General features: G+C 38.2%; 1 protein-coding gene across 2 annotated transcripts in view; it reads left to right on the forward strand.

Annotated features, from left to right (window-relative positions):
* TMEM131L (transmembrane 131 like) overlaps nt 1–25033 on the forward strand; it is a 149966-nt gene that overhangs the window by 48051 nt on the left and 76882 nt on the right. For both annotated transcript variants that reach the window (XM_051966447.1, XM_051966448.1), the window contains exon 4: nt 24644–24712. In XM_051966447.1, the coding sequence (XP_051822407.1) occupies nt 24644–24712 (69 nt within the window). The remainder of the gene's footprint in view (nt 1–24643; nt 24713–25033) is intronic.

The raw sequence follows: 25033 nt of genomic DNA on the forward strand, positions 1-25033 counted from the left end.
CCATTCCTAAATTACTTTATATATCATATATATAAAGTGCATTACAAATATTAACTTTTTATTCTTACAATAACCCTGGAGAGGTAGGTGCTATTATTATTATCGTTATTATTCTCAATTTACAGGTTAGGAAATAGAACCACACAGAGGTTAAGTAACTTGCTCATATCTTGTCCATTTATCTAATAAATGTTTTAGACTGGATATTAAACTCCTGTTTTATGGCTTCAGGTCCAGGCTTCTATTCATTGTTTTGCTTAGCTGCCTTTGGGTATATTACTGACTTCCTGTGAATATATTGTTTCTCAGTAGTAGAATATTTAAATTAATTGCCTCAGCACTTTCCTTCCCCTGATATATAAGTGCTTAATAATTAAATTCAATCAAAAAGTATTTTTAAGTACCTCTCAGACACTTTGCTAGTGGATACAAATCAGATTGATTGAACACTTGAATGTTTTTTGAATGATTTTAATATTTATGAGAAGGTATAAATTATTTCATTTAATCCACAAATTTATATTTTATTTCAATTAACAAACTTTTTTCTTTATTAAAAAAGAAAGAACACCTTTGTAATAAATAACTGAATACTCAAGAAAAGCAAATTATGACAGCGTACATATCCAAAAATGTATGTTCTTCTGCACCTTGAATCTTTAATTTCTCTGGCAAGAGGTGTGAATAGCACGATTTATCATTAGTCCTTTAAACTTGTGATCAAAAAGAATTCTTTCAAAAATCTTCCAAAGTTATTTGTCTTTACAATGTTTTTAATTTTATAATTCCCCTGGTTTTGCTTACTTCATTCTATAGCAGTTGATAAAAATCTTTCCAAGTTTTCTCTTAACCTCTTCTTTTTTGTCTTTTCTTAAAGCATAGTAGTCTTCCACATTCCTATAATTTATTTAGTCATTTCCTTGAGTTACTCCCATGAATCATTAGAGAGCTATGCCATCTTGCTATTATGTTTTTGTACATATGAGTCTTTTTTCTTTTTCCCTTTTCTTTGAATCTTTATATATATTTCATTTCATCTTAATCCTATGAGGTACATACCGTAAATTTCCCCTCACCTCCTCTTTTACAAAAAGGAAGAAGCTAGAAATAACCAGAATCAGCTCGCAGAGCTAAAACTTGAGCCCATCTTCTTCTGAATGTAGATGCAGGAACTAATTGGGAATTGTCCCCTCCCTCCCAACCCTCCCCAGATTTACTCAAGGCTATCAGTGCTAGCCTTTCAAATCAGGCTGTTTTTGGATTACTGAGTCATTGACTTGGTCATAGGTTGTATGTATATCCCCTTGGACTTAGGGCGAGCCTCTGCATGTAAAATGAGTATAACAAAATGTTATTTTTTCCTAATAAAAATGGACTTCACATTATTATCATGTTCCTTTCTTACCTAGGAGATTGTTTGCTTGGTTCAGATTTCCATGTTGATTGTTCCATTAATGTCTCATGCTTTCTAGACACTTATCAGGCTCATGGCATAGAAAAACCTGTGGATTTGAAGTCAGGAAATGCCTTAGGCTTATTAGTACTTATTAGTACCATGACCCTGGCAAACAGTCTCTTTCCCCAGGTTTCTTTTTTGTAAAGTGGTCCCATCCTCATGCCTATCTGAAAAGTGGACCTAATGTCTCTTCAGCCTAGTTGATGTATCTACTGAGAGAATCAAAGGAAATATATTTGGGAAAAGCCTTCTCAAAGACACGTATCAACCAAAGATGCTACATTTCTAAAGCTATGTTCTGTTGGGCTTCCACAAAGTGCACAAGATCAAGAAGTTCTAAAGAGAATTGTAATGGTGGATAAATAATACCCATTTTGTATTTTTAAAAATTTTTTGTCAGTCACACCATGAGGAGCTTGATGACAGTTGATCGGCCAAAAAGTTGCCCCCTCTTTTGGTCTAAAATCTAATATTTTAACCCTACCTCGTGATAGCTTATGACATGTTTGTCTTGTGCTTGGGCAAGTACTTTCTTTCGTCCGTTCGTAATTTTTTTTTACTGTAAATTTTTCTGGTATCAAAATGCATTCTCAAAAGTATGTTTTGAGAAACAAGTCTGCAAGGCATTGTGCAGCTAGGTGCCCTGCTCTATCCTGAGCCTTTTCACTGATAGAGTTTGCATACGATAAAAATAAGGACAAATATGGAAGTACTACAGGCTTGTTCTTTGTGATCCTGATGAATTAGATTCCTTGACTATCCAAATTAAGTATGGTCACTGGTGGAATTTTGTGTTACATCACAAATAATCACTTCTTTTTTTTTTTGAGGAACTTCTAGGAACTTAGCCATTATTTTTACTTCAATTGGACAGTTTATCTTTTCTCCTCTTAAGATTTATTTTGCATATTTTAATGCTTTATCAAGAAATAAGACCAAGTCTTTGTGGCTTGATTTTTAGTGCTTCAAGCATTTTTTGTTGCATTGGAATTCAGAGTATTTCATCTTGACCAGAAACCAAAAAAAGAGAGTCTTCATAATGCTTACAGTCTCCCACTTTCCCGTCCTCCATTTTTCTTCTTTCTTTAAACTATTAATAGTTTTGTTTTCAGTAGCACTCCTCTCTCCCCTTCCGCCACCAGGATTAATGACAAAACTTTCCCCAAGTGATTATTGATATTAATAGACAGAATAATTAGTCCCTGTGTATATGGAATTACTTTTCCCAAGGAATTTAATAAGTAAAATTCATTTCCTTCAAAGAAATGTTCACTATGTGCTCAGAGCCCCTTTATAAATCAATTTGAAATGACATGAAATAGGTCTAGATGTCTAGATTATTTCCTATAAGCAATTTTTCTATAATTACTTTTAATTATCATGACTTGTGAATTTATCCATAAAGATGATTTCTCATTTGTTCTCATTCTCACTTTATTTTTTGTTTTATATATATATATATATAAAATATATATATAAAATCAAATATATATATATAAAACCAAAGATACAAAATCAGGAAAAAGCTCTGGTCATTTAGATCAATCTATTCATTTTGCAGATGAGGAAACTGAGACCCTGAACTCCCAGGTAATAAACATCCTCTTAACATTTAATTAAGTTCATGATTTGCCACTTGGAAGTACTCTTTCTTGGGGTAGCTATGTAGCTCAGTGGATGGAGTACTGATCCTAGATTCAGGAGGTCCTGAATTCAAATGTGGCCTAAGATCTGTAACCCTGGACAAACCATTAATCATGTATAAAGAAACTGAGGTTGGATTTGAACTCAGGTCTTCTTGACTCCCAGCCTAGTGCTCTGTCACTGAGCCACCTGTCTCTAGATATCAGCTAGATAAATAGAGATAAACCGAGTACCAGTGGAAATTTAGGGGAAGCCTTCCAGGTTTAAAAAAAAAACAACCAAAAAAAAAAAAAAAAAAAAAACCAGATAAGCTTCCTAAATGCCAGGGGATAAGGAGGAAGTGGAACCATGTATATATACTTTTAGGGTTAAATCATTTTTCTTTTCCGATTCAATTTTTCTCCTATCTCACTTACTATCTTGTCTGGTCAATCTGTCTACCTGCACCCCCTTTTTTCCCCCTGCTTTGATGATAGTTGTAATCTTTGCCCTTCCTCTCCTTGCCCCCTCCTTGAAATTGTGACTTTGAATTATATGTAGCAGACTTGCAGTTTAAAAGAAACAGTTACAGTGTGTCTGAATGGTAGAGTTTCTGTTAGTAATAAAATTCCTTCTGATGAAAAAAGCCCCTATGTAAGCCTCTCCAGGATATGGAAATACGAGGTGAACAGAAGAGAGGGTGGATTTTCAAGTTTGTAAAGACAGCATGCACAGGGATTTATTATCTGAAGATGTGCATGATAGCTGACATCTGGCTTTTAATTCATTGTGCTGTTCCTGTGGGTAACTTCCTTTTCCATTCTGAGTTTAGAAGAATTGAATCCCATGGATTAAGGAAAAGGAACCTATCATGTTAGTCATCCCATGCTGCTATATGTAGCTGGTGATTTCCGGACTGTTTCAGGGTTAATTTTATCTATTTTTGCCTGTGGGGAAATGACAGTGGATGTAGGAGCTTCAGTGAGTTCATGTACAATAGATGGAAATGTTCAAAATGATTCTTCTTTATATGCTCGAATAAATAGATATAAATAGAAATGAACAAAGGAAGGAACCCATCAATGTATGTATGTCTGTGTGTGTATGTAAAATAAAATAAAAATAAAATATGTAGAATATATATATATGTAAAAAAATTGTGATGTGAGAATGGGAAAGAACCGTTTCTTTCACACATATGCTAAAAAAAATTTCCCTTTAAAAGGAGTGTGGCTAACTTTTTAGACTTCCCCTTTCTATAAAACTTTACTGAAGACATTTTCAGGATGCAATTTTTCACCTAATACAACTTACTGAAAGTGAAAATGTAAAATAAGTGAACTTTGTTTAAATTGCTTTTTTATAGATACTACTGTTTTAGATAGCAGTGAGTATAGAAAACACTGAGAAGTGAAAATTGAATTCTGCAATGGGAAAAACTCTGATAGTGGTGGGGGGTGGGGAGGAGAATAAATGCCAATGCCAAATACAGTGCTAAAGCTTCAGAGCCAAGGTAGTTTATGTGGCCTTTGGGATGGGATGATTAGGAACATCTTAGAATTAGGGGAGAGGGGTGCATTTGTATATTGAATTTTTAAGAAAGACTCTCATCCTTCCATTCTTTTGGGGAAGACTCTTTGGTGGGAAAAATTGCCCTTCCCAGTCATTCCTTTCTTTTCTATTCTCAAAACCCTCTTTTAAAAGAAAGAAATGCAGTTATACAGCCTAAAGTGGCCCATTGGCTGTCCCCCCCACCCCCTTTTCCCTTAATCTCTGACTGTCCAACTCCGGTAAAGGGAGCGTGGAGAGTATGTTTCCCTACTAGTTCCTCTGAAGCCAGAATTGGTTGCTCACTGCATTCATCAGAGGCCTGGTATCCCTCATTGTTCTTTTCCTTTATTTGATCCTGTTCATTGTTCTTTTTATTCTTTTTAGCCACAGCGGTTCACACCCAAGCTTCCTAAGATCCTTCAAATTCTTGAAACCATCTTTTAAGAAAAATAATAATAGTTGAGGTATAAGAAGAGTTTATAGAAGACTTTAAGGCCTTGACTACTCACGATTTCAAGTCATATGTTCTCTTTTATTAAGTAATAACTGATTGCAGAAATGGATGCTGTGGGTAGTTACACAAGGTGTTACTATATGTTTGTTTCAACAGATACCATGTTTACAAATTTGTCTTGTTATAAACAGCTTCCATATTGTTTCATTAGTTTGCTTTTAATAGAAGTTGACTCAAATGTTTTCCCTTTTCATTTATATATGTGTGTGTGCACACACGAAATTACCTCGTAAGAACCAGATTTCTGAAAGCAGACAAGTAAATAAGGACTGCTTACTACTGGGGGACATCAGGAAATGGTTTTCCTGGGAGGTTTCAAGTGAATGACTAGACTGGTGTCACAATGTGGAAATGATTATCCTATAGGGGATTCAGGATTTCCCTCTTTTGTGAATTCCAAAGGAAGGGGCTGCATTTCAAAAGTATAATTGGAGGAGAGAATAAAATGTTTGCAACTTGTAGTGAGATTTTAGGCTTGAATTGAACTAGACATAATATATTCTTGTACAAATCTCTTGCTGTCTTGTTCTTTGTATGCAGATATAGGAAAAGCAGATCACAGGAATTTCCTAACTTGAAGTAATTTCCACCAAAAAGGGAGGTTAAGAGATTGAGTTACTGGCATGTAAAATAAAGTTCATGACTTTTTTCTTGAAACAATAGTAAATGGTTGTGATTTGGTATTTAGTCCTTAAAGTTTTGTTGTTGTAGATTGTTTCAGTGATGTCCGATTCCTCTTGTGGCCCATTTGAAGTTTTCTTGATAAAGATACTAGAGTGGTTTGCCATTTTACAGATGGAGAAAACTGAGACAATTTAATGACATGCCCATGATCACACAGCTAGTAAGTGTTTTGAGGCTGAATTTGAACTTGGTTCCTCCTGATTTCAGGTTCTTTATCTGCTGTGTCTTCTATCTACCATATAAAATAGGGAGTTCTTAACCTGGATCTGTGATTTAAAAAATTAACTATTTCAATATAATTGCTTTCTTATGTAATCCTTTTTCATTTTATGTTTTCACAAACATCATTCTGAAAAGAGATCTGCAAGTTTCACCAGTCTGCCAAATGGACACATGACAAATGAAAGGTGTAAGGTCTCTGCTTTGAAGTTCTATTATCCACATGTCTGGAGGGGCTGATGTACAAAGTATCCAGTTGGTTGAGGCTAGAAATAGTGGGCAATCTGGAAGACTTTAATATGTTATTATAATTACTTTTGTCTCATTTTCCCTCTTACTGTGCATTTTCCTCCTTTTTAGTTTTGTTCATTACCTGTTTTGATTTTCTTTCCTACTTTCTGTGAGTTTACATTAGTGGCTGATAGAGATCAACATTTATAAGTTTTAATGGTCATTTATCTGCCTACAATTCCCATTGGGGTTGACATTTGAGTAGGATGTGCTGATTTCAGTCCATGTGCATTAAACTGGGCAGGTAAAATTGTCCCTGTGAGGAGAGGATTTTCATTCTTTGCAGCTGCCTTTGCTACTTGACATTAGATGCAATTATTTTAGCGCTTATATAGCTGCCTGAAATTTCCTTGCAGCCAGAATAATGCTGCATGATGATCAGAAGATTAGAATGCCACATGTCAAAGGAAGTTCATGTACTGTGTAAATTCTGTGGAATAAGACCATGTGGGGGGAGAGACAAAGGTGAGAGAGAATGAAGGAGGGAGAGGTAGAAAGAAAGGAGGAGAAGGGAAGGAAGAAGGAGAGGGAGTGAGAGAAGAGAAAAGAGAAAGAGAGGAGAAAGGGGAGGAAAGAAGGATAAAGAGAGAAGAAGAAGAAAGAATGAGCATTTGGTGTTTGGGAAACTATCTTGTAGAAAAATCTGCCTTTTCCTTATTTTTTATTGAAGCCTGATCAAGTTGGCCAATTTTTGAGAATATTACATATATTTCTTAGTTGTTTCTGGTGAAAATGTCACCTTAAAAATAGGATTTTGTTGTTTGTTTGGGGTTTTTTTGACTGGGGAAGCAAGATTTCCCAGGCTGATCCTAAACCCTCCCTCCTCACAAAAACTGTTTCTGTTCTCATGAATAGTCAGCTTGGTAAAATATCATGCTGTTTCACTTTTCAGAGACTTGTCAAAGGTGACCTATTTCCCTGCCTTTTAGAGATGCCCCTGTAAATTACAGAAAGATTATTGGGGCAGGTTTCATCTCTTCGTTTTGTACCACAGAGCTTATTTTTCCTTCATTTATAGAATGTCAGAAATGAGCTGATTTGTGTAAAAAGCCTGTGCCCATTTCAAGTTTCTGTTTAAGTCTTTTAAAAAACATTTTTTTTAATCTGAAGGTCTTTATGAGTTACTGTAGTGGGTGTGAGTAGGCAGCAACACCTAAGTGACAAATTGTATCAAAAATAAGGTGTAAAGGTTGTCATCAGAGAAATGTATTACTGAAGAACAAGTGTATCACTCACATGCTCCTGTGAAATATCAAGAGTTTTTGAGGAAATGTTCCATTATGTTGGGCGGTTCTTCTTTATACCTTTTTCTTGCTCAAGAGCCACAAAGGATCAGCAGGCATGGAAGGTCACTGTTTGCATCATGGGGGGGAAAGCCCACTTGGAAGGAATCACAGTCATTGGAATGCATAGGAATGGGGGAGGGGGACAGATTTCATTGTCAGGAATTCCTGCTTCCACCAGTCCAGGTTTACACTGTCTCCGCAACTTTGTGGTCTCTGACAGTTGTCTGGACATTGAAAGGCCCATGGTCATCCAGCAAACATGTGTCACAGGTGGGATGTTGGAGTATAAAGGAAGTAAAGAGATGCTTTGAAGAGTTCCCCCTTTAAAACAAAGCAGCACAAAACTGTCAGTGTTTAGATTCTTGAAATGTTGTTTGTCCTTCATTCTCCAAGACGATCACGACATCAGAGAGGGGATGCCATGACATGCACGTGAAGTGGGGGGGGGGGAGAGAAGGGGGACTGGTCAAGGTCACCTGCCTCACCTTCCCCTCTAGAGCCTTCTGGGCCAGAGAAAGATCAGGACGACTGGAGGTCTTGGCCTTTCTAAGCAGCAGGTCTCAGTTTGATTAAGCCTAAGTAGTAATTGAGGCAAAGAATCTCCTCTTTCACCTGTGCCCCCTAAATAAATAAATAAAGGAATGAATCTAGAAGGGGAAGATGCTCAGAGTTTCTCATCAAAGCAGAAATAGTGACCAGGGAATTTGAGGTACTTTGATCTAAGGTTTGTACCTTTGAGTGCCCAAACAGGGAGGCAGCATAATGTGACGTAGTGGACCTGGCTTCCAAGCTTGCTTCTGACTCCTTGTGTATTTGTGTAACTTTGGTCCTTTCCCTTTACTTCTTTTTGGACAGGAGAGGCTTGGGCTATATATGGCCTGGAAGTCCCTCCTACTTTGGGAGTCTGTAACTTTCTCATCTATGAAGACTCAAATGGATCCATCTGTTGTGTGGTAGCATGACAGAACCTGGAAGACTTGGGGACTGTTTTTAACTTTTCCATTAGCTAGCTGAATGAGTTTGGGCCATAGGCTTTTAATTGTACGGGAGGGATTTGGGTTAGATGTCTTTAAGACCCTTCTGCTGGAAATTCTGATTGGGAAGTTCTGGGCAATCTGTATGTGTTTTTCTCCTGGACTCTTGTCCTTTGGCATTTGATTCGGCCATCTCCTAAACTACCAAGCAAGAAAGCAGAAGCTTGTCTGTTTATCTATGAAATAGGCTGTACTCTACCTGTTTTAAGATTTCTTCATTTTTTAAAAGGAGAGGGAATGCCAGTAATAGCTTCACCTCTATTTACACTTGCGTTGTATGTCAATTGCTGTAATGAATGTTGTTCTTGGTCGCCGCTTTGTCCAGCATGGGATTGCTTACAATAAAAGTTGGATAGTGGCTTGTCTGGAGAATGAGTTAACTTTGTAAGGGAGGGATGGTACAGGGACCAAGTGGCCAGACGTTTGTAGCTGAAGCTGTTTGCTGTTTTTTCTCTATAAGGAGATTACCCCACAAGAGATAGGACTCTTTTTGTATCTCTCATTTAGTGCTAACCTTAATTCCTGATTTCTCTGTGGGTTCCTTTAATCTACCAAAACAGAGGTTGGATTTTTTTGAAAAAAGGATTTTACTTAATAGCTAAAGAAAGAGGTTAAAAATAAAAAAGAGAGAATGGAATTTTTATGTTAAGAAGCCATGAATGGAAGTTGCAGAGAAACACATTTTGGCCTGATAGAAGGAAAAATTTCATTAACAATTAGAACTATCCAAAAAGGAAATGGGATGCTTTTAAAGAAGTAATGTATTTCCCTGTCAGTGGAGGTTTTTTAATAACAATAACAATAATAAAAAATTAAAAGGCACCTAGATGGTGCAGGATATAGAAAGCTGGGCCTCTATTCAAGAAGAGCTAGTTTTAAATCTTGCTTCATTCGTTAACTATGTGACCTTGGGCAAATGACAGTATGTGCTTACCTCCATTTTCTCAGCTGTAAAATGGGAATACTGTATAGTAACACCCACCTTCCGGGTGATTGTGAAAATAAAATGAGATAATGTTTGTAATAAAGCACTCTTAAAGTGATATTTACTACTACTATTTTAGGCAATTGATATATAACATTACATATGATAATATAATTTATTCTTATTATTATATTGCACTGGTTGTTTTTATAGGAAATTGCCTTTCAAATTTGGGTTAGAGCTAGAAAAGACTTGAGAGGTCATGGCAGTGAAGAGACAAAGAATAGTAGAAGTCTTTGTTTAAAAGTCCATTCTCTTGGAAACAAGCTGTATCAAAGTTAGAGCCTAACCGATTCATAGTCAGCATTTTAATTCCTGTCAGAACCCATTCTGTGATTTGACAATGCGTAGTTGTCAGAGGATCTGTGTTGACTTAGGACTGCAGTTTTCTACTGTGTGATCCTGGAGCTAAATCTATGAAGCCTTTTGTGCCTCAGTTTCTTTCTCTTGAAGTGAGAGAGATTGGACTGTTGTTGTGCAGTCATATCCCACTCTCTGTGATCTCTTCTGGAGTTTCCTTGGCAGAGATACTGGACTGGTTTGCCATTTCCTTCTCCACCTCTTTTGACAAAAGGGGAAACTAAGGCAAATAGGGTTAGGCTCTTGTTCAGGGTCACTCAGCTAGTGTGGGAGGCTAAATTTGAACTTGATTCCAGGCCTGGTGCTCTCTTCACTGTGCCCTCTAGTTTCTCTAACGTTCACCTTCTTGAATCTAAGACCCCTTCCTCTTACATTAGAGACTTCTCATTCCATTTTTAAAATTGAAACTCAGTTTTCACAACTTTCAGCTAGATTTGCCAAAGATGGATTTTCTCAGAAACCTCAAGTGACCTCTTGCAGCCTACAGGCAAAAGTACAAACTTCTTTAGCCTGATTTTCCACGGTGTGGCTCCCAGCTTGGCAGGGTAGGTAGACAGCTGGGCTTGGTCAGGAAGATTTGGGTTCCGGTCCTACCACTGGTACGCACTGAACGTGGTCCTGGCCGGGCGAAGGCATGTCAGGACTTAGTGTCCCCAGGCAGCCGCGTGAGACCACGGATTGCAGACCGGTTGCCTAGGTTCACTGGTGGAGGGAGCTGACTCACGGCTGGGAGTTACCTTCCATCAGTAAAATCACAAGTCCGAACAAGGAAATAAAACCCAGCCCAGCTGGGCTTCTGCCACCCTCCATTCCTGTATGATCCATTTATCCATTCTTGTGTGATGCATGTATACCTTTCATCCCCTTCACCTGGAACAGATCCCCCCTCTCTCTGCCAGTTGAAATCCTTTCCTCCCCCCTCCCCACATAAACTCCAAGAAGCCAGTCTTCTTCAAACCTCCCATCTTGTCCTTCTTGAGGTCGTCATTTTGGACCTTGCCTTTACATTAAATTCCTTACATTTTGCATTGTACTCCTGTCCGTTGCTTGACCCTGTTCTCTCCCATCTCCCTTGATCTTTTTAGATTCTGAGCTCAGTGAGGGGTGGGGGCGGTTTGCCCCATTTCCAGCCTTAAATCCCCATCCTCTCCCCCAGAGTGGATGTTTATTTCCTGACAGCGATCTTTCCCAGTCTTTCCAATTGAGGAAACCGAGATTTGGGAATGTGGTACCTTGTTGAATTTAAAGCTCAGTCTCTAAGGGCTTTGGGCATGCTGGTAAAGTTCTGTGTATATGTTTATATCTGTCTTAGCTATGTCTTTTTGTCGTTTCTTTTTCCTTAGAAATACTGAAGAATGTTGGAAGCATTTGTAGGCAGGTTTTGGGTTGACAAAGCCCAAAGGAAAACTAAACCGGCCACATTATCTGGCGAAGCACCCCAGTTTGCTAAAACTTGGTCAGCTTATAAAGGTGGAAATTTCTGGTTCCTATCTACAAAGGAAATGGTTACGGACCATGTTTAACAAGAGTGTAACTTCCTATTACTCTTCAGCTTTTGAACCCTTCGGTGCTTCCTGTCGGAGACAGCCCCGCTCAGGCTTTGAAGGGGAGGCAGGTTTATGTTGATCAATGTAGGAAGGAGACATAAAAAACAAAGCTGCTTCAAGCTTGCCTTTTAAAAATGTATTTTTCCTACTTGAAAAAAAAATCCCATTTTCTCTGTGTACAGTAGCCTCTAATCTGGGGTGTGCTTGTAAATGTTTAACCACTGGCTCCCTGTTATTAAAAATACACACATGTAATAACTACCGGCACAATCAAAATAAGATATTTAAGTTTCTTGACACTTTCTCCATCATTTTGTTATAAAAGTCTCAAAAAAACCCGCCAAGCCCTGATTTGTAGCATTTTGCAGATTCAGTTGATTTGAGCTGGCTCAAGCACAGCACCCCAGGCTCTGCTCTTCTTCCCACGCTGCTTAGTCGGCATGAAGAGAGGGGACTGAAGAGATTGAAAGTGGTAATGCTGGTTGTGGACTCTTTAGACAGAACCTTAAAGCTTAACAAAGCACTTTATATAGACTAAGTCACTTCAGTCTGATCATCCTCTAAGGCAAAGGCTGTTAATGGATTCCCCCATTTTACAGAGGAAAAAACTGAGACTTACTATAAGTGACTTGACCAGAGTCAAGTGTCTGAGGCCAAATTTAAACTCCTGACTTAGGGTCTGAGGCTCTATCCACTCTGCTACCTATTCAATCATGTCACTTATTTTGTGACACTGACTGTTCGATCTTTAGTGGCCCTCTCCAGCAAAGAGACTGCAATACTTTTAAGGGTAGTAAGGAAAACTGCAAATCAAAAAAGAAAACCTTTAAATCCTAGGTTCTTCTCTTGGAGGTCTAAGAAGTGGTGGATAGATTTCAGTGGAGGTGGAATGGAGCTGTGAATTTATTTTCACTAATCTAATTGAAATTAAACATTTTCTTTAGTCATAAATGCAGGCGGTGAACATTCTAAGAAAGGGGGGGTGCTTAAGAATGGAAGAAATGGGCTTAAAAAGTGAAATTGCCTTAAACTAACTTTTTAACATTTATTTTTCCTACTTGGAAGGATATCCATTTTCTCTCTGTACAGTGGCTTCTCCTCAGGGCTTTGTTTGTAAATGTTTAACAACCAACTATCTTATTTTTAAAAGTGTACACAAGATGTTTAAATTTAATCTGCATTATTAGTTTCACCAGACTGAAGGGGGGGGTAATAGTGAAGACTGTTCCACAACATAAAAAAAGCTAAAGATCTTATCCTAAATGGTCTTTAAAATTTATATCTGAGGGAGTGGTTTCTGTGTAATTTTAATCAAATCGACTGACATTTGAAAGGGAAATTTTGCTCAGTCCTCTTCTTCTGCTGTTGTGATTTATGTGACAGAGGTAATAGGTTCCTTATGAGAGGTCATTTAGCCCAACTCCCTCACTTTGCACATGGCAAACTGAGGACTGGAATGGGCAGGCACCTAGGAAGTAGACCTCATTAAAACTTTGAAAATTGTGACCCCTTAAAACCTGGATTCTCTGGGGAACAAGAGACCTATGAAGAGAGAAGACCTTGTTCATGGATTGCTCCGCATCTGTGGTTGGGCCATGACGGCTGGGCTTTGTATTTCTGCAAGTGCTATTCATGTAGTTTGGTTCCAAAGCAACCACGTGCTAATATTTAGATAGAGAGAAATAGGATTCCTTTGGGAGTATTTTTTGTTTTTGACCCCTAAGGGAGGTGTCATGTCTTAGTGGAAAGAAATCCAGTCTGGGAACTGGAAAGGCGGGGGTTCAAGTGCCATGTCAGACACAAACTGGTTGTGGGACCCTGGAAGGGTTCCCACTCCTAGGTCTACTTCCAAAGATGGTCAGGGAAAAGATTCTACAGTATGGATAGCAGCTCTCTTTGGGAGACAAGAAATTGGAAGTTCAGGAGCAAGTTGTGGTGTAAGGTCAGGCTGGGAGAAATGGTGCGCTGATGATTTTAGAAAAACTTGGAAAGTCCCTAAGGCAACTTTTAAATTGTGGAGGTGCGGACTTGTTTTGGTCCGCCAACGTTGCTCCTCATCTGTATTCCTGACTGTTGGGTGGAAGCTGTGATTCAAAAACAAATAAAATTGTGGGGAGCTTCTTTGAAATGTAATCTTAAGTTTTTATATTCTTCATAAGGTTATAAAAGGTTGTAAATCTGAATTGCCCCTACAGACTGAGGAAAGCATTTGCAGTACTTTGGGAGTTTTTCTGCCTCTTCCCCAGTGCCTGAGAGTTCTTCCTCAAGTAGGGAGTGGGAGGATGCCCCTGTGGTAGTAAAAGGCCTCAAGGGTCTTCAGGCCCCCAGGGAAGGCACTTTGTGCTAGCCTTTGTCTGGAGGGAGTCCCCTCCCCCACTCCTACTCCTTTGTGTATAATTTGGCCCACATTCCCCATCAGGGAGAATACCCGGCTGGATTTTGCATTCTATCCAGTTATTCCAGATCTGAAAATTTGTATACAACGTACTTTTAACTTGATTGTGTCTCATTTCTGCTAATAATGCGTCATGGTAGAGCGGCTCTAACGTGATCAGGGAATGTGCTCAGCTCCTCCAAGTTCCGAGCCCCTGGAGGAGCCTGCAGCTAGGAAGGAGAGTGCCTTGGCCCAGCCGCCAGGCCCATCTCACTGGAGTTAGAATGGAAGCGAGGAATCCAAAGCTGCTGCTTTCTGCCCTGGGAATTTGAAGATGACTAATGAGATTTTCAAATGTGCAGAGGGGTTGGTAGTAAGGCACATAGCTGTAAGTCATTGTTATTATTTGTAGTGAAGTCTGGCCAGGATTCTTAGTCAAGCACTGGGGTGTGACTGCTGTTTTATCAGTAACTGTAACAAAATGAAAATGAGAAAGTTGTTTTAAATTCCCGTAGAGACACATAAATACACTTATTTCTCAGTAATGCTCTGTATGCACTCTTATTTTACCATCCCCTCGTATAGGCCTGGGGTAGCCCTCCCAGCCCCCATCCCTTAATGTCCTTGCCTCTTGAGAATTCTTTTTCTTTAAGGACAGCTCTGGTTGCTGCCTTTGCTGGGGCGCCTTTGCCAGATTTCTTCCCTCCTTGGAACGTAGAAGGGAGTCCTCCTTCCTCAAATCTCTTGAGACTTCTCTCTACCACACACTGGTTGTCTCTAAAAACCTTTTAAATGTTTATATATCCATTTATTATTAAAGCACTTTGTTTGGAAAATACATTTTTTAATACCTTTGGATGTGAAAGTACTTTTTGAAAACATGTAAAAATTCCTACGTGCTTCTCAGTCAACCTTTAAGATATATAGGAACACCAGTGAAAATACTGCCTAGATTCTCTCTTGAGGAACTGTTTGTAATTTGGTCAGTTTTTATAACCATTTGTAAAAACAAACATTCCATCCTGCAAACATCTTTACTTTGCTCCTCTGCCTGCAGATATTAGCTGAACAGGTGAGGGGAAGGGTGAGAAGAAAAATCTATGTCAGTTTTTTTCTCTCCCATTGTTTGCTGCCTTTCTTAAGGAAACAATGCAGGGATGTTAAGGTAAGATAAGGGCCCGTGGCCTTGTCCAAGAAGAGATGATTTGCTTTGGGTGAAGTAAATGCAGAATTTCTTTTTTCTGTTCCTTTGTGGTTGGATGTTACTTAGTACAGTGCTGAGAGGTTCTATTATTTACTGTTTATGTAGCTTGTATATATTACATAGGAGTATGTTGCCTTTCCCCTTAAAATGTAATCTTCTTGAGATCTGGAACTGTTACTATTGTTGTGGCCTTCTGTATCCCCAGTACTTAGCACAATGACTGGCACACAGTAGGTGCTTAATGAATGCTTGTTCACTGACTTAGTGTTAAATAAATGCTTTATTCACTTCTGATTTCATTCCTGATTTAGAAAAAGGACAGGTAGTGGAAACTATGGGAAGCCTTGGCTTGCCCCTTGCCTCTCATCACTCCCTCCTGCTTATTAGTGAAATACTAGGTACCTTAACCTGTAATTTCCCCCTTTCCTCCAGCCACAGCCATATAGAGAAGGCCAGTGATTAACAAAAGTATTTAAAGAAAAAATGGAATCTTCAGCCTGAATACCAGTGCTGGCCCTTACCCTGTGCCTTTTACTTCAGGACAGCTCACTGAAGTAAAATTCTAATTTGTGATACCTGTTGTCCTGTGAAGTCAGCCTGAGGGAAAGGCCTTAGCAACTGCCTGCATCTGCAGCTTTTCAGGCTGGCCTGAACTCAGGTAAAAGGCTCTCAGACATGCTCCCTGCGCAGGTTCAGCACTGGTCTTGAACCTGAGACACTTCCTGTCTCTCTGATTGCTATCTTCCCTACTCTCTGAAGTTTGAACACCCCAGAGTTTATAGAACTGCTGAAACCTTTTTAGGTTCCACTCAATGATTTTTAAATCTTACAGTGGAAGAGATAAAATCACCTGGAGTTTGTTTCCAGGATTTATAAGCTTCACAGCTACTTGGCTTGAGTAACAATGATTTCTGCCGGTGAAGTAGAAACGTACATGAGATCTGAATCTCCTTCTGCCTGGGAACCTCCTGAAAAGGGTGATCTGACAACTATTTTGTTCTTATCTGCCTTTTCACGGTTAAGTGTTGAATTTGTAGCATGTGGGTCTATTAGTAAGCATTTGCTTTGTGCCAGGCATTGTACCAGATGGTGGGTCAGAAAAACAAAAATAAGACAATCCTTGTTCTCAGAGTGCTTACATTCTATCAGGGCAGATGATGTGTGTTTGTGAGTATGTACACGATAAATACAAAATCAGGACGCGAACAAAACCAGAGCTAAAAGGGGTCTTGCCTATCCTTGCCAAAGGAAGCAATGTTGGATAGAATCAGAATACTCGGGGTGGAATCCTGACCGTTTGTGTCATCTTGAGCAGCCTACCTTGGTTTCTCAAATCAGCCCGTTTAAGGTTCCTTCTAGTTTTAAATCAATGAACGATCCTGTGGCCTGCTCCAACCCCTTCATTTATTGAGAGCAAAGGGAAACCAGGAGAAGTTTAATGACTCACTTGGGGTCCCAGAAGTAGTTTGGATATTATTGCAATAACATGGCACCTTCAACCAGGGAGCTGCCAATAGAAGTGGTTAGCTTGCCAGGGGTGTGTCTGCAGGCTAAGAAAGCTGGGGTCTGTTTGGATGCTTGCATAAGGGGAAATAATTTCAAATACTTCCTTCCTTGGGGATGTAAGTTCTGGAGTTGGGGGGTGAAGACAGAAGGTAGCAGAATAAGAAGAGAGATGGAGTGTGCTATTATTGCCTTTTTTTGAGTTATTTAAATTCCCTTTCATTTACTTGTCTGTCTGCAGCATAGTTGGGAAAAGAAGAGGGAACACAAATTAAAAACCCCATCTGCGCTGTCTTATTTAGACATTATTAACACCTCCAAGCCAAGGGTAGGTTAGGTCAGGTTGAAGATGTCTGGTTCTTTTTCTGAAGAAGATTGGCGGTAGAGCCCTTCTCGGCAGGATATCAGCTGCCTTCATGACTCCCCCTCTTACTAGGGATGAACCCCAGTCTTCCTTCTTCCTAAGTAGCTGCTAGAGTTCCTGGTCACAAGGATGAAGAGATGGCACATTCTGAGGTACCCTTGCACTCAGTCATATAGAGAGCCTACCACTCTGTACCCTCTGGAGAGGAAGGTGTGAACATTTTTTCATTTAGTTAGCATTTGTTAACTGCATACCTGTCTCAAGAAAGTGGATGCAAAGATGAAAAACTCCTTGTCCCCCAGGAGTTCTTATTCTCTTTAATGTGATGGAAGTATTTATGGAGCCAAGAAGTCAGTGTTTCCATAGTAATTCCAAACCTGCTATTGTCTGAGGTTGGTGGGAGTGGCTTTGAATATGGAAGACAGATCAAACCCGAATAAACTGGTAAGTAAATGCTATATAGCACCCTGGGCCTGGACCATCCTAACTGCACTTCCCTTCCCCCACAAGTCACTTAACCCGGTTTGCCAAAGTGTCCTCATTTATAAAGTGAGCTGGAGAAGGAAATGGCAGACTACTATAGTATCTCTACCAAGAAAACCCCAGTGATGTCCCCAAGAATCAGACACAACTGAAAATGACTAAACAATAAGTGTCACTTTCTCCTTTGAGTTTAGATTAATTTATTCCTTTTACCAAAAAACAAAAACAAAATACAGTGTGTATTAACTAGCTGTGGAGTATTAGATGCCCTCATCAGTTTTAACATAATTCTCATATACATCCACACACATTTCAAGAGAGAAAGATTTCGATAGAATTCTAAGTACAGGGGATGATAATCACTGAGGCTTGACAAGAAGCACTTTTGGGAAAGTGGACGGTTAGGGGCCCTGGGTTTGAATCCCAGTTCTGTGGGCTTGTGGCCAAGCCATTTTAACCCTCATCTGTAAAATGAGGGGTTTGGACTAAATGACCTTTGAAGTACCTTCCAGTTTGAAATCTCTGATCCTTTGTGGATTGGAATAAAGTTTGGAAACCCATGAGTAATTTATTTTTGACCTGTGTGGATAAAATTTGAGTGATCAAAGTTGGGAAAGGAGGATCTTAATTGAGTCGTTTTTAAACCATTACCCTAGAGGCTTCCCTGGATTCCCTTCCCTGCAAATCATGTTTTTCAGAAAGTTAAAAATCGGGGAGGTTCAACACATATCCATGTTGCATCACATTGTATGCAATAGCTGTGTGTTTACTGTGATGGTCCAGTGCATTTCCCAGCATTCCCTTTCATCCTTCTGCTTCATTTGAATGGGTCATTGTGATTTAGGAGTGGTAGGGAACTTCTCTGGGCTCTGCTGACATCAAGGGTTTTAATTTTGGCAGAGGCCATCTGGATGGGTGATTCTTGACCATATCTGATTCTGGTTCTAAATCTGTTTGCTGAGAGTTTTCTAACTGGTTTTGGGTTAAAGGGAGAAATGAAGAGGGAGGGAGGAGCATTGGGAGAGATTCCTCTGTAGGGAAACAAAAATCATTCTCTGAACTTCTTTCTGAGCAGCATAGTTAATGGATTTCCCAGTGAATGGATACTAGTGATTTTTTAATAGATTGGAATGATTAATAATACCAGATGGATTTAATTCTTCTCTTTTAGGGACAAAGGACTGTATTTGGGAATCTCTCAAATGCATTCAGGATGGGCATATGCAGGCTAAAAAGGCTTCTGACCACTCTTTCTTGCCCTTGCTTCTTGTAAGGGGATAAAACTCAGATGGTTTTTTATGTTAGGCTCTTTCATTTCAAAACATTTTTTCTATCACCTTTCATTATAATACATTTTTATATGCATTTTTACTTCTATCATATATATGTATGTATACACATGAGGAGAGAAGAGAAAAATTTTTCTTTGAAAGTAAATTGTTCAAACGTTATTGCTCTGTGGGAGGTTTTTCTGAGGTCTGTGTGACACTAGACCCCTGTCATTGCTCATGTTATATTACTTTCTCTGAGTCTTTTTCTTTCTGTCTGTCCTTTGTCTCATCTATTTCTCCTTACCTCCTCTTCTTTCTGTCTCATCCTTCTTTACCTCTTTCTCCCTTCCTCCTCTTCCCGCCTCCCTTTCTTTCTCTCCCTTTTTCCGTCTCATCTTCTCTTCTATTCTCTACCTTTTCTCCTTCCTCAAATTCTCTCCTCTGGACTCTGAACTAAAGGAAAAAAAATGACTTCATGCTAAATGGATTTTTCTCTTTGGTTTATTGATGACAGGCTTTCACCAAACTTAGAACCCCAGAAGTGTTCACATAAGGGAAAAAAACTCCCCAAACTTTAGATGATATTTCTTTAATGGAAATATGAGGGAAACCTACTTAACTCAAACTGTATAGTATATTAATGTTTTTGTTGTGAAAAATTTTTTATTACTATTTTATTTTTCTATCACCTAAATTATTACTTGTATTTTCCCTACTTCATTCCAGAAATCTATTCCTTATAAGAAAACATTTTTAATGAAAGAACTTTTTATAAAAAGAAATAGAGAAAAAAAATCAGTCAACCCAATTAACATATCTGAAAAGTCTTGGAATATGCACCCTGCTCTGTCCCACTTGTCCCTGCTAACCCACAAAGCTGTAAGGTTTGGTGTCTTCTCTCTTCTTGGGGGCCAGGCTTGTTTTTTTTTTTTTTTTTTTTTTTTTAATTCATTCAAAATAGAGGCTTTTTCTGGAATCTTCCCCTCTTTTTTGTTTCTTTTTGGATTCTGGACTCCTTAGAGTAAAGAGAGGGTCAGGTTGACCCTGGCTTAAGGTACTATTCAAAAGAACTGCATTTAGCTAAAGTGTCCTGTGTCTGTCCTTACAGATTTACTGATTCATGGGAATTTGTGGGAAACCTTTTGTTTTTATTCTGTTTTCACAGCTAATGAGAAATCAACTGAGTAATTTCTCTGAAGCTGCTGACTTATTTTGAAATTGAAAGAGAAGAAACATCATTTCTGGCTTGAAACAGAATCAGAGGACTAGACTTGGCCTGGGGGGTTCAGTACTTCCTTTCCCTTTGTTCTTTCGCACATACTTGAGAGGTTTCTGTAGGTGCTTCTCCCTCCCTACCACTTTTTATTTTTTTAAAGAATGAGAGAAGTACTCTAGGTTAATGGTATGATTACCAAAGTTATTTTAGTTTTAAAAACATTTTAAAGCAATTAGCAAAAACCCTCTTTTTTGCTTTTATTTTTTTAAAAAACTTTAAAATATTTTTATAACTTATTTTTTAAACTTTTACTTTTTACTCTTTTAACTTATACATATATATATATATGTGTGTGTGTATGTATATATATGTATGTATATATTTTTTTTGTACACACACACATGTTTAAAGTAGTAAGTAGCCATAGTGGATAACAGGCTGGACTTGGAGGTTTGTTGGAAAATATAGAGGTAGTCAGACTCCGTGACCTCCAGACTTCCAGCTGTAAATCTAAGATTATATGATGATAATTTAAGAAGGGAAATTGGGTGGGTTTTGTAACTGTTACAAAAATCATGGCTTCCAGATTCAGTGTTTTGTTTTGTGAAGTCAGAACAGACATCAGGAATTAGAGGGGGATTTTTATAGAGGAGATTTCTCTCCAAAGCAGGGTTTGTCAAGCCTGATCTGCTCTAACTCCTGCTAATATGAGACTCGGGATTTCTGAATTCTTGCTATTTTAATTGTCTGTAACTACAGTTATTGAATCATAGATTGTGGGTGAGTGTGCACACATGCATACATGCATGCACATACACACATGTCCCTACCTATTTATGTCTAGTGGTAACCACCTCTAAGGGGAGAGGGGAAGAAAGAAAGAAAGAAAAAGAAATTTACACAATAATTTTGTTGAATATTTGGAGGGAATGGTAAGATTTTACATGATAGACTTGGATTTTAATATGCAGTCATTATTTTTATTGTACTATAAAATTGTGGAAATGCTTATTTTGTTCCTTGAATTGAAAATTAAAAAAATCATAGATGGTGACTTGTAGTAGTACCAGAATTTGAAAATTTCCTAGTCATAAACCATTAATTAAGTGTGTACAATGTTCCAGTGCTTGGGCTAAGTGTTGGGGACGCAGATAAAAAGAATCGAACAATTCCTCATCTGAATTTTTATATTCTGATGGGGCAGACAACTAGGGTATATGTAGATAAGCCAGTAATACATCTGTTTGATACACTGTGGTTAAATACAATAGTTTGAGAGGGAAGGCACTAGTAGCTGGGGAATCAGAAAAAGCTTCATGGGAAAGGTGATGCTTGAACTATCTCTTGGTGGAAGAGAGAGATTCTGTGAGAGATCCCAGGCATGGGGTTGGATTGGTGCACAAGCAAAATATCAGAGACCGAGCTAAGGCTAGAATATGTGTGGGTGTGTAATATCAAATAGGACTGGAAAGATAAGTTGGGACCAGGTTAAGATTTTTAGAAGTATATTTAATTATAAAAGTAATAGGTTGTTATTGAATAAGGGAATGGCATTCAGCTTTGTGCTTAAGGAAAATCCCTTTAGCCATCATGTAGGGTGGATTGTAGTGAGGAAGGAGATGCTTCTCTAGGAAGCAAGCTCTACAAAAGTGGACACTGTTTTGTCTGTTTTTCATTCCCTAGTAGCTGCAGCAGTCTTACTAATTGTAGATAGTTTTATAAACATCAGATGCATTGAATTGGATTGTAAATGACTCTATCCCATTCCCTTAAAAGAGGGTACATTTAAAGGCCTTGTTTTATTGGGAGTGGGCACTTTTTTGACCTTTGTCTTTTTCAGATGGATCTAGCTTTATATTTAATTTGACTTCTTCTGAGAGAATTACTGTGACTTAACATTTCAATAAAAGAGTTAATTATATCGTAGGTTTATACTATTCAGTGTTCTAACATTTCTGTAGGGTCCTGGTATTCCCCATAGTGTTTCGGGGGTTTCAGGAAAAAAAGCTTAATGCCAATGGTGTTTTCCATTCTGAAATATTAAATATAAAATTATGACTGTATTAAAATGCATTAAGGATGAAAATAACTACTAGTTATATAGGGCTTTAAGGTTTACAAATTGCTTGACAAAATTTCTCATTTTATTACTCAACATTCCTGAGAGGTTGGTGCTGTTTATATTTTAATTTTACAGATGAGGAAACTGAGGCAGATTAGCCTCTTCCCTACCCCGGAAAAGATAATACATCTTGTTAGTATTTTGAGGATAGATTTGAACTTTACTTTTCCTGACTCCAGATTCATTGTTTTATATATATCATCTCTTAGCTGGCTTTATTTCTGATATTTTTTAAATCTTCCCCTCTTATCTCAGTAGTATTTCTGCAGCCTTAGATGTCGCTATGTAATTCAAGCCCTCAAATGTTTTGAGACTAAATTATTTTGGGAAAAGATATCAGCATCCAACACAGGCCTTCTTACTGGACTTATTCCCGTTTCCAGTTTGGGTTCCTAAGGATTTCAAAAGATAATTGTAGTATATTGAAAAGGGGGCTGAACTGGGGTCAGAAGACAGCAGGTGAAAAGCCTAGCTTGGTCATTACTGTCTGGATAGCCCTGGGTGAATGATGAGCCCTAAAATGAGAGCATTGGACTAGATTAGTCTTGAAGGCCCTCAGCTCTAAACCTGTGATTCTATGAACTGCTTAGCTTCCCAGTATCTGAACTTGATGACTTTTTTCCCCTTGTACTCTGATGCACATTTTGCATCAGAATATGAGGGAAAAAAAGTCATCAAGTTCAGGTGTGTGTGTGTGTGTGTGTGTGTGTGTGTGTGCGTGTGCGTGCGCCACACACACTATGGAAGACATTAGATTTTCACAGACACAAATTGAATAGCTCTTGTTCTTCAAGAGTTCACCTTCTTGTGGGAGGATGAAGCAAGTGCAGTAGAAATAGGTCTGTCTCATCCCAGATCTCTGGCTCTGGATTCAAGAGTCCTGGGGAAGCTTCACCTTGAAGGACTTAGGGTTAAGGTGAGGTTTTTCTCACTGTCTGATACCTTCAAGAGTCACTTCAATTTCTGCATTCCCCCCCCCCAATAATACCAGTACCTTCCTGCTGAGCTTACCTCCCATTTACACTATTTCTTTTAGTTTAATTTTTTGGATGTTGTTGTGCACATTAGATTGGAAGGTGGGTAGAAACTTAAAAAATTCCAATCCTTAGCATTGTGTTTAACTCTAGTAGTAGGTACTAGATAAGTGCTTCTTGTTTGATTTCGACTGATTGGCTCTTATAGTTGATTTTAGAGATCTGACAGGTTGAGGCAATTTCCACAATATAAAGCTCTAGGTATTAACATATTCCATTCTAGACTAGTACTCAATGCACAATCTAGTCAATTAGTTAGATTTCACCATTGTTTTGGGGTGGATTGTTTTCTCCATCTACAATTTTTGGAGATACCTGTTTAAAATTGCACTTGGGGGGAAATTTTTCAGTATTAAGTCGTGGCTATTTTTCTTAGATTTATTTATTTTTTTCTTTTTTAAACAGTTCAGTTTTATCTTCTCTTCCCCTGAGACAAAGTCCTGGGACACTGACAAGCCCATTGGGAAGTAGTGTATGAAATTTCAGTAGTGATATCAAAAGAAATCTTTTCTTATTCTTTCTGAACATTAATAGCAATGTTAGCTAGAGGTTTTTTTTTTTTTTTAAATGAATATGTAATGTTCCCTTCCTTCTGGTGTACTTATCTCCAAAAGACCATTGTCTTGCGGTGGAGGTTGGCAGGGCAGGGAACTATTCAGTGTGTTCCCTTTACTTCAACAGAGCAATCTGTCATGCAGAACTATTAAGGCTTGGGGGAGGGTGCTTTTTTGGAGAGTTTGAGTGGGACACTTCTTCACAGGTGTGAAAGGAAGAAATGTTTTGTTTTGAGACTGGAGGAAATAGAGGTAGCAAAAAATTGGCTCTCCTGCCAAGGAAATCAGTCTCACAGTTCAAAATACACTTCAGTATTTTGGATTGGTCCAAGAACAGCCATTGTTCCTACCAAATATTTCTAGCCTCTATCCTTCCATAAGCTTTCAGTAGAGGGTTTGCCTAGAACCCCAAGTCTTAGAGAGAGAGAGAGAGAGAAAGAAAGAGAGAGAGAGAGAGAGAGAGAGAGAGAGTGTGTGTGTGTGTGTGTGTGTGTGTGTGTGTGAAAAAGAGAGAGAAATGAATGTCTAAAATAAGAAAAAAGATCATCTTGTAGAAAGTTTATGGAACTTCTCAAATAATTCAACTTTTAGAATTCATTCCTTTATTTGGATCCAGAAAGATTGCCTGTTAAACTTTGAGTCACCCCTTTTCTGTCTCTGTGTGTTTTTGGAGACCAAGTCCTCCATTAGATTTTTCTTGTCCATTTTGATGAGATGTTAGATTAACTATGATTCATGAGTAACAATTCTTGCCGAGCTGGAATTTTTGCACTGGTTATTCAGGAACATTTTACTGTCAAGTTGATTATTTTTAAAGCATTTTTAGAACCTAGCTCAAAATATCCTTATAGTAGAGAGAATTTTTATCCACATAAGGGCCTTTAGTGAATTTGCCATGTTGTTTTAAGTTCAACATGAAAACTTCAAAAGGATAATAAAATTAACCCTTGTTTTCTTTTTCTTTTTAGTTTCTCAGATAAGCTGTCTATTGGGAAGGGCTTATACTTTCAGCCTTCAGTCCTAGATTTTGAAGTACAGTAAGTATCTGATTTCTTTTTTTCCCTCTTTATATATTTTGTTCTTAACTTCTTCCCTTCCAGTCAATTTAATTTTATTCGTCCTAATGATATATCACATTTATTGGCTTCTGTCACATTATTCTTTGTATAAACACATATGTACATATATAAGCTATATATGTATATGTAGATATAGTTTTGTATGTATGTATACACATTTATGCTTGTGTGTATATAGTGTATATGTAATATATAATATATATTTATGTGTACATACATAGTTATGTGTGTGTATATATATATAGAGAGAGAGAAAGAGAGATATCTATATCTATAATC

This window comes from Antechinus flavipes, chromosome 6 (assembly GCF_016432865.1).
Source record: "Antechinus flavipes isolate AdamAnt ecotype Samford, QLD, Australia chromosome 6, AdamAnt_v2, whole genome shotgun sequence".
In the NCBI taxonomy this organism is placed as follows: Eukaryota; Metazoa; Chordata; class Mammalia; order Dasyuromorphia; family Dasyuridae; genus Antechinus; species Antechinus flavipes.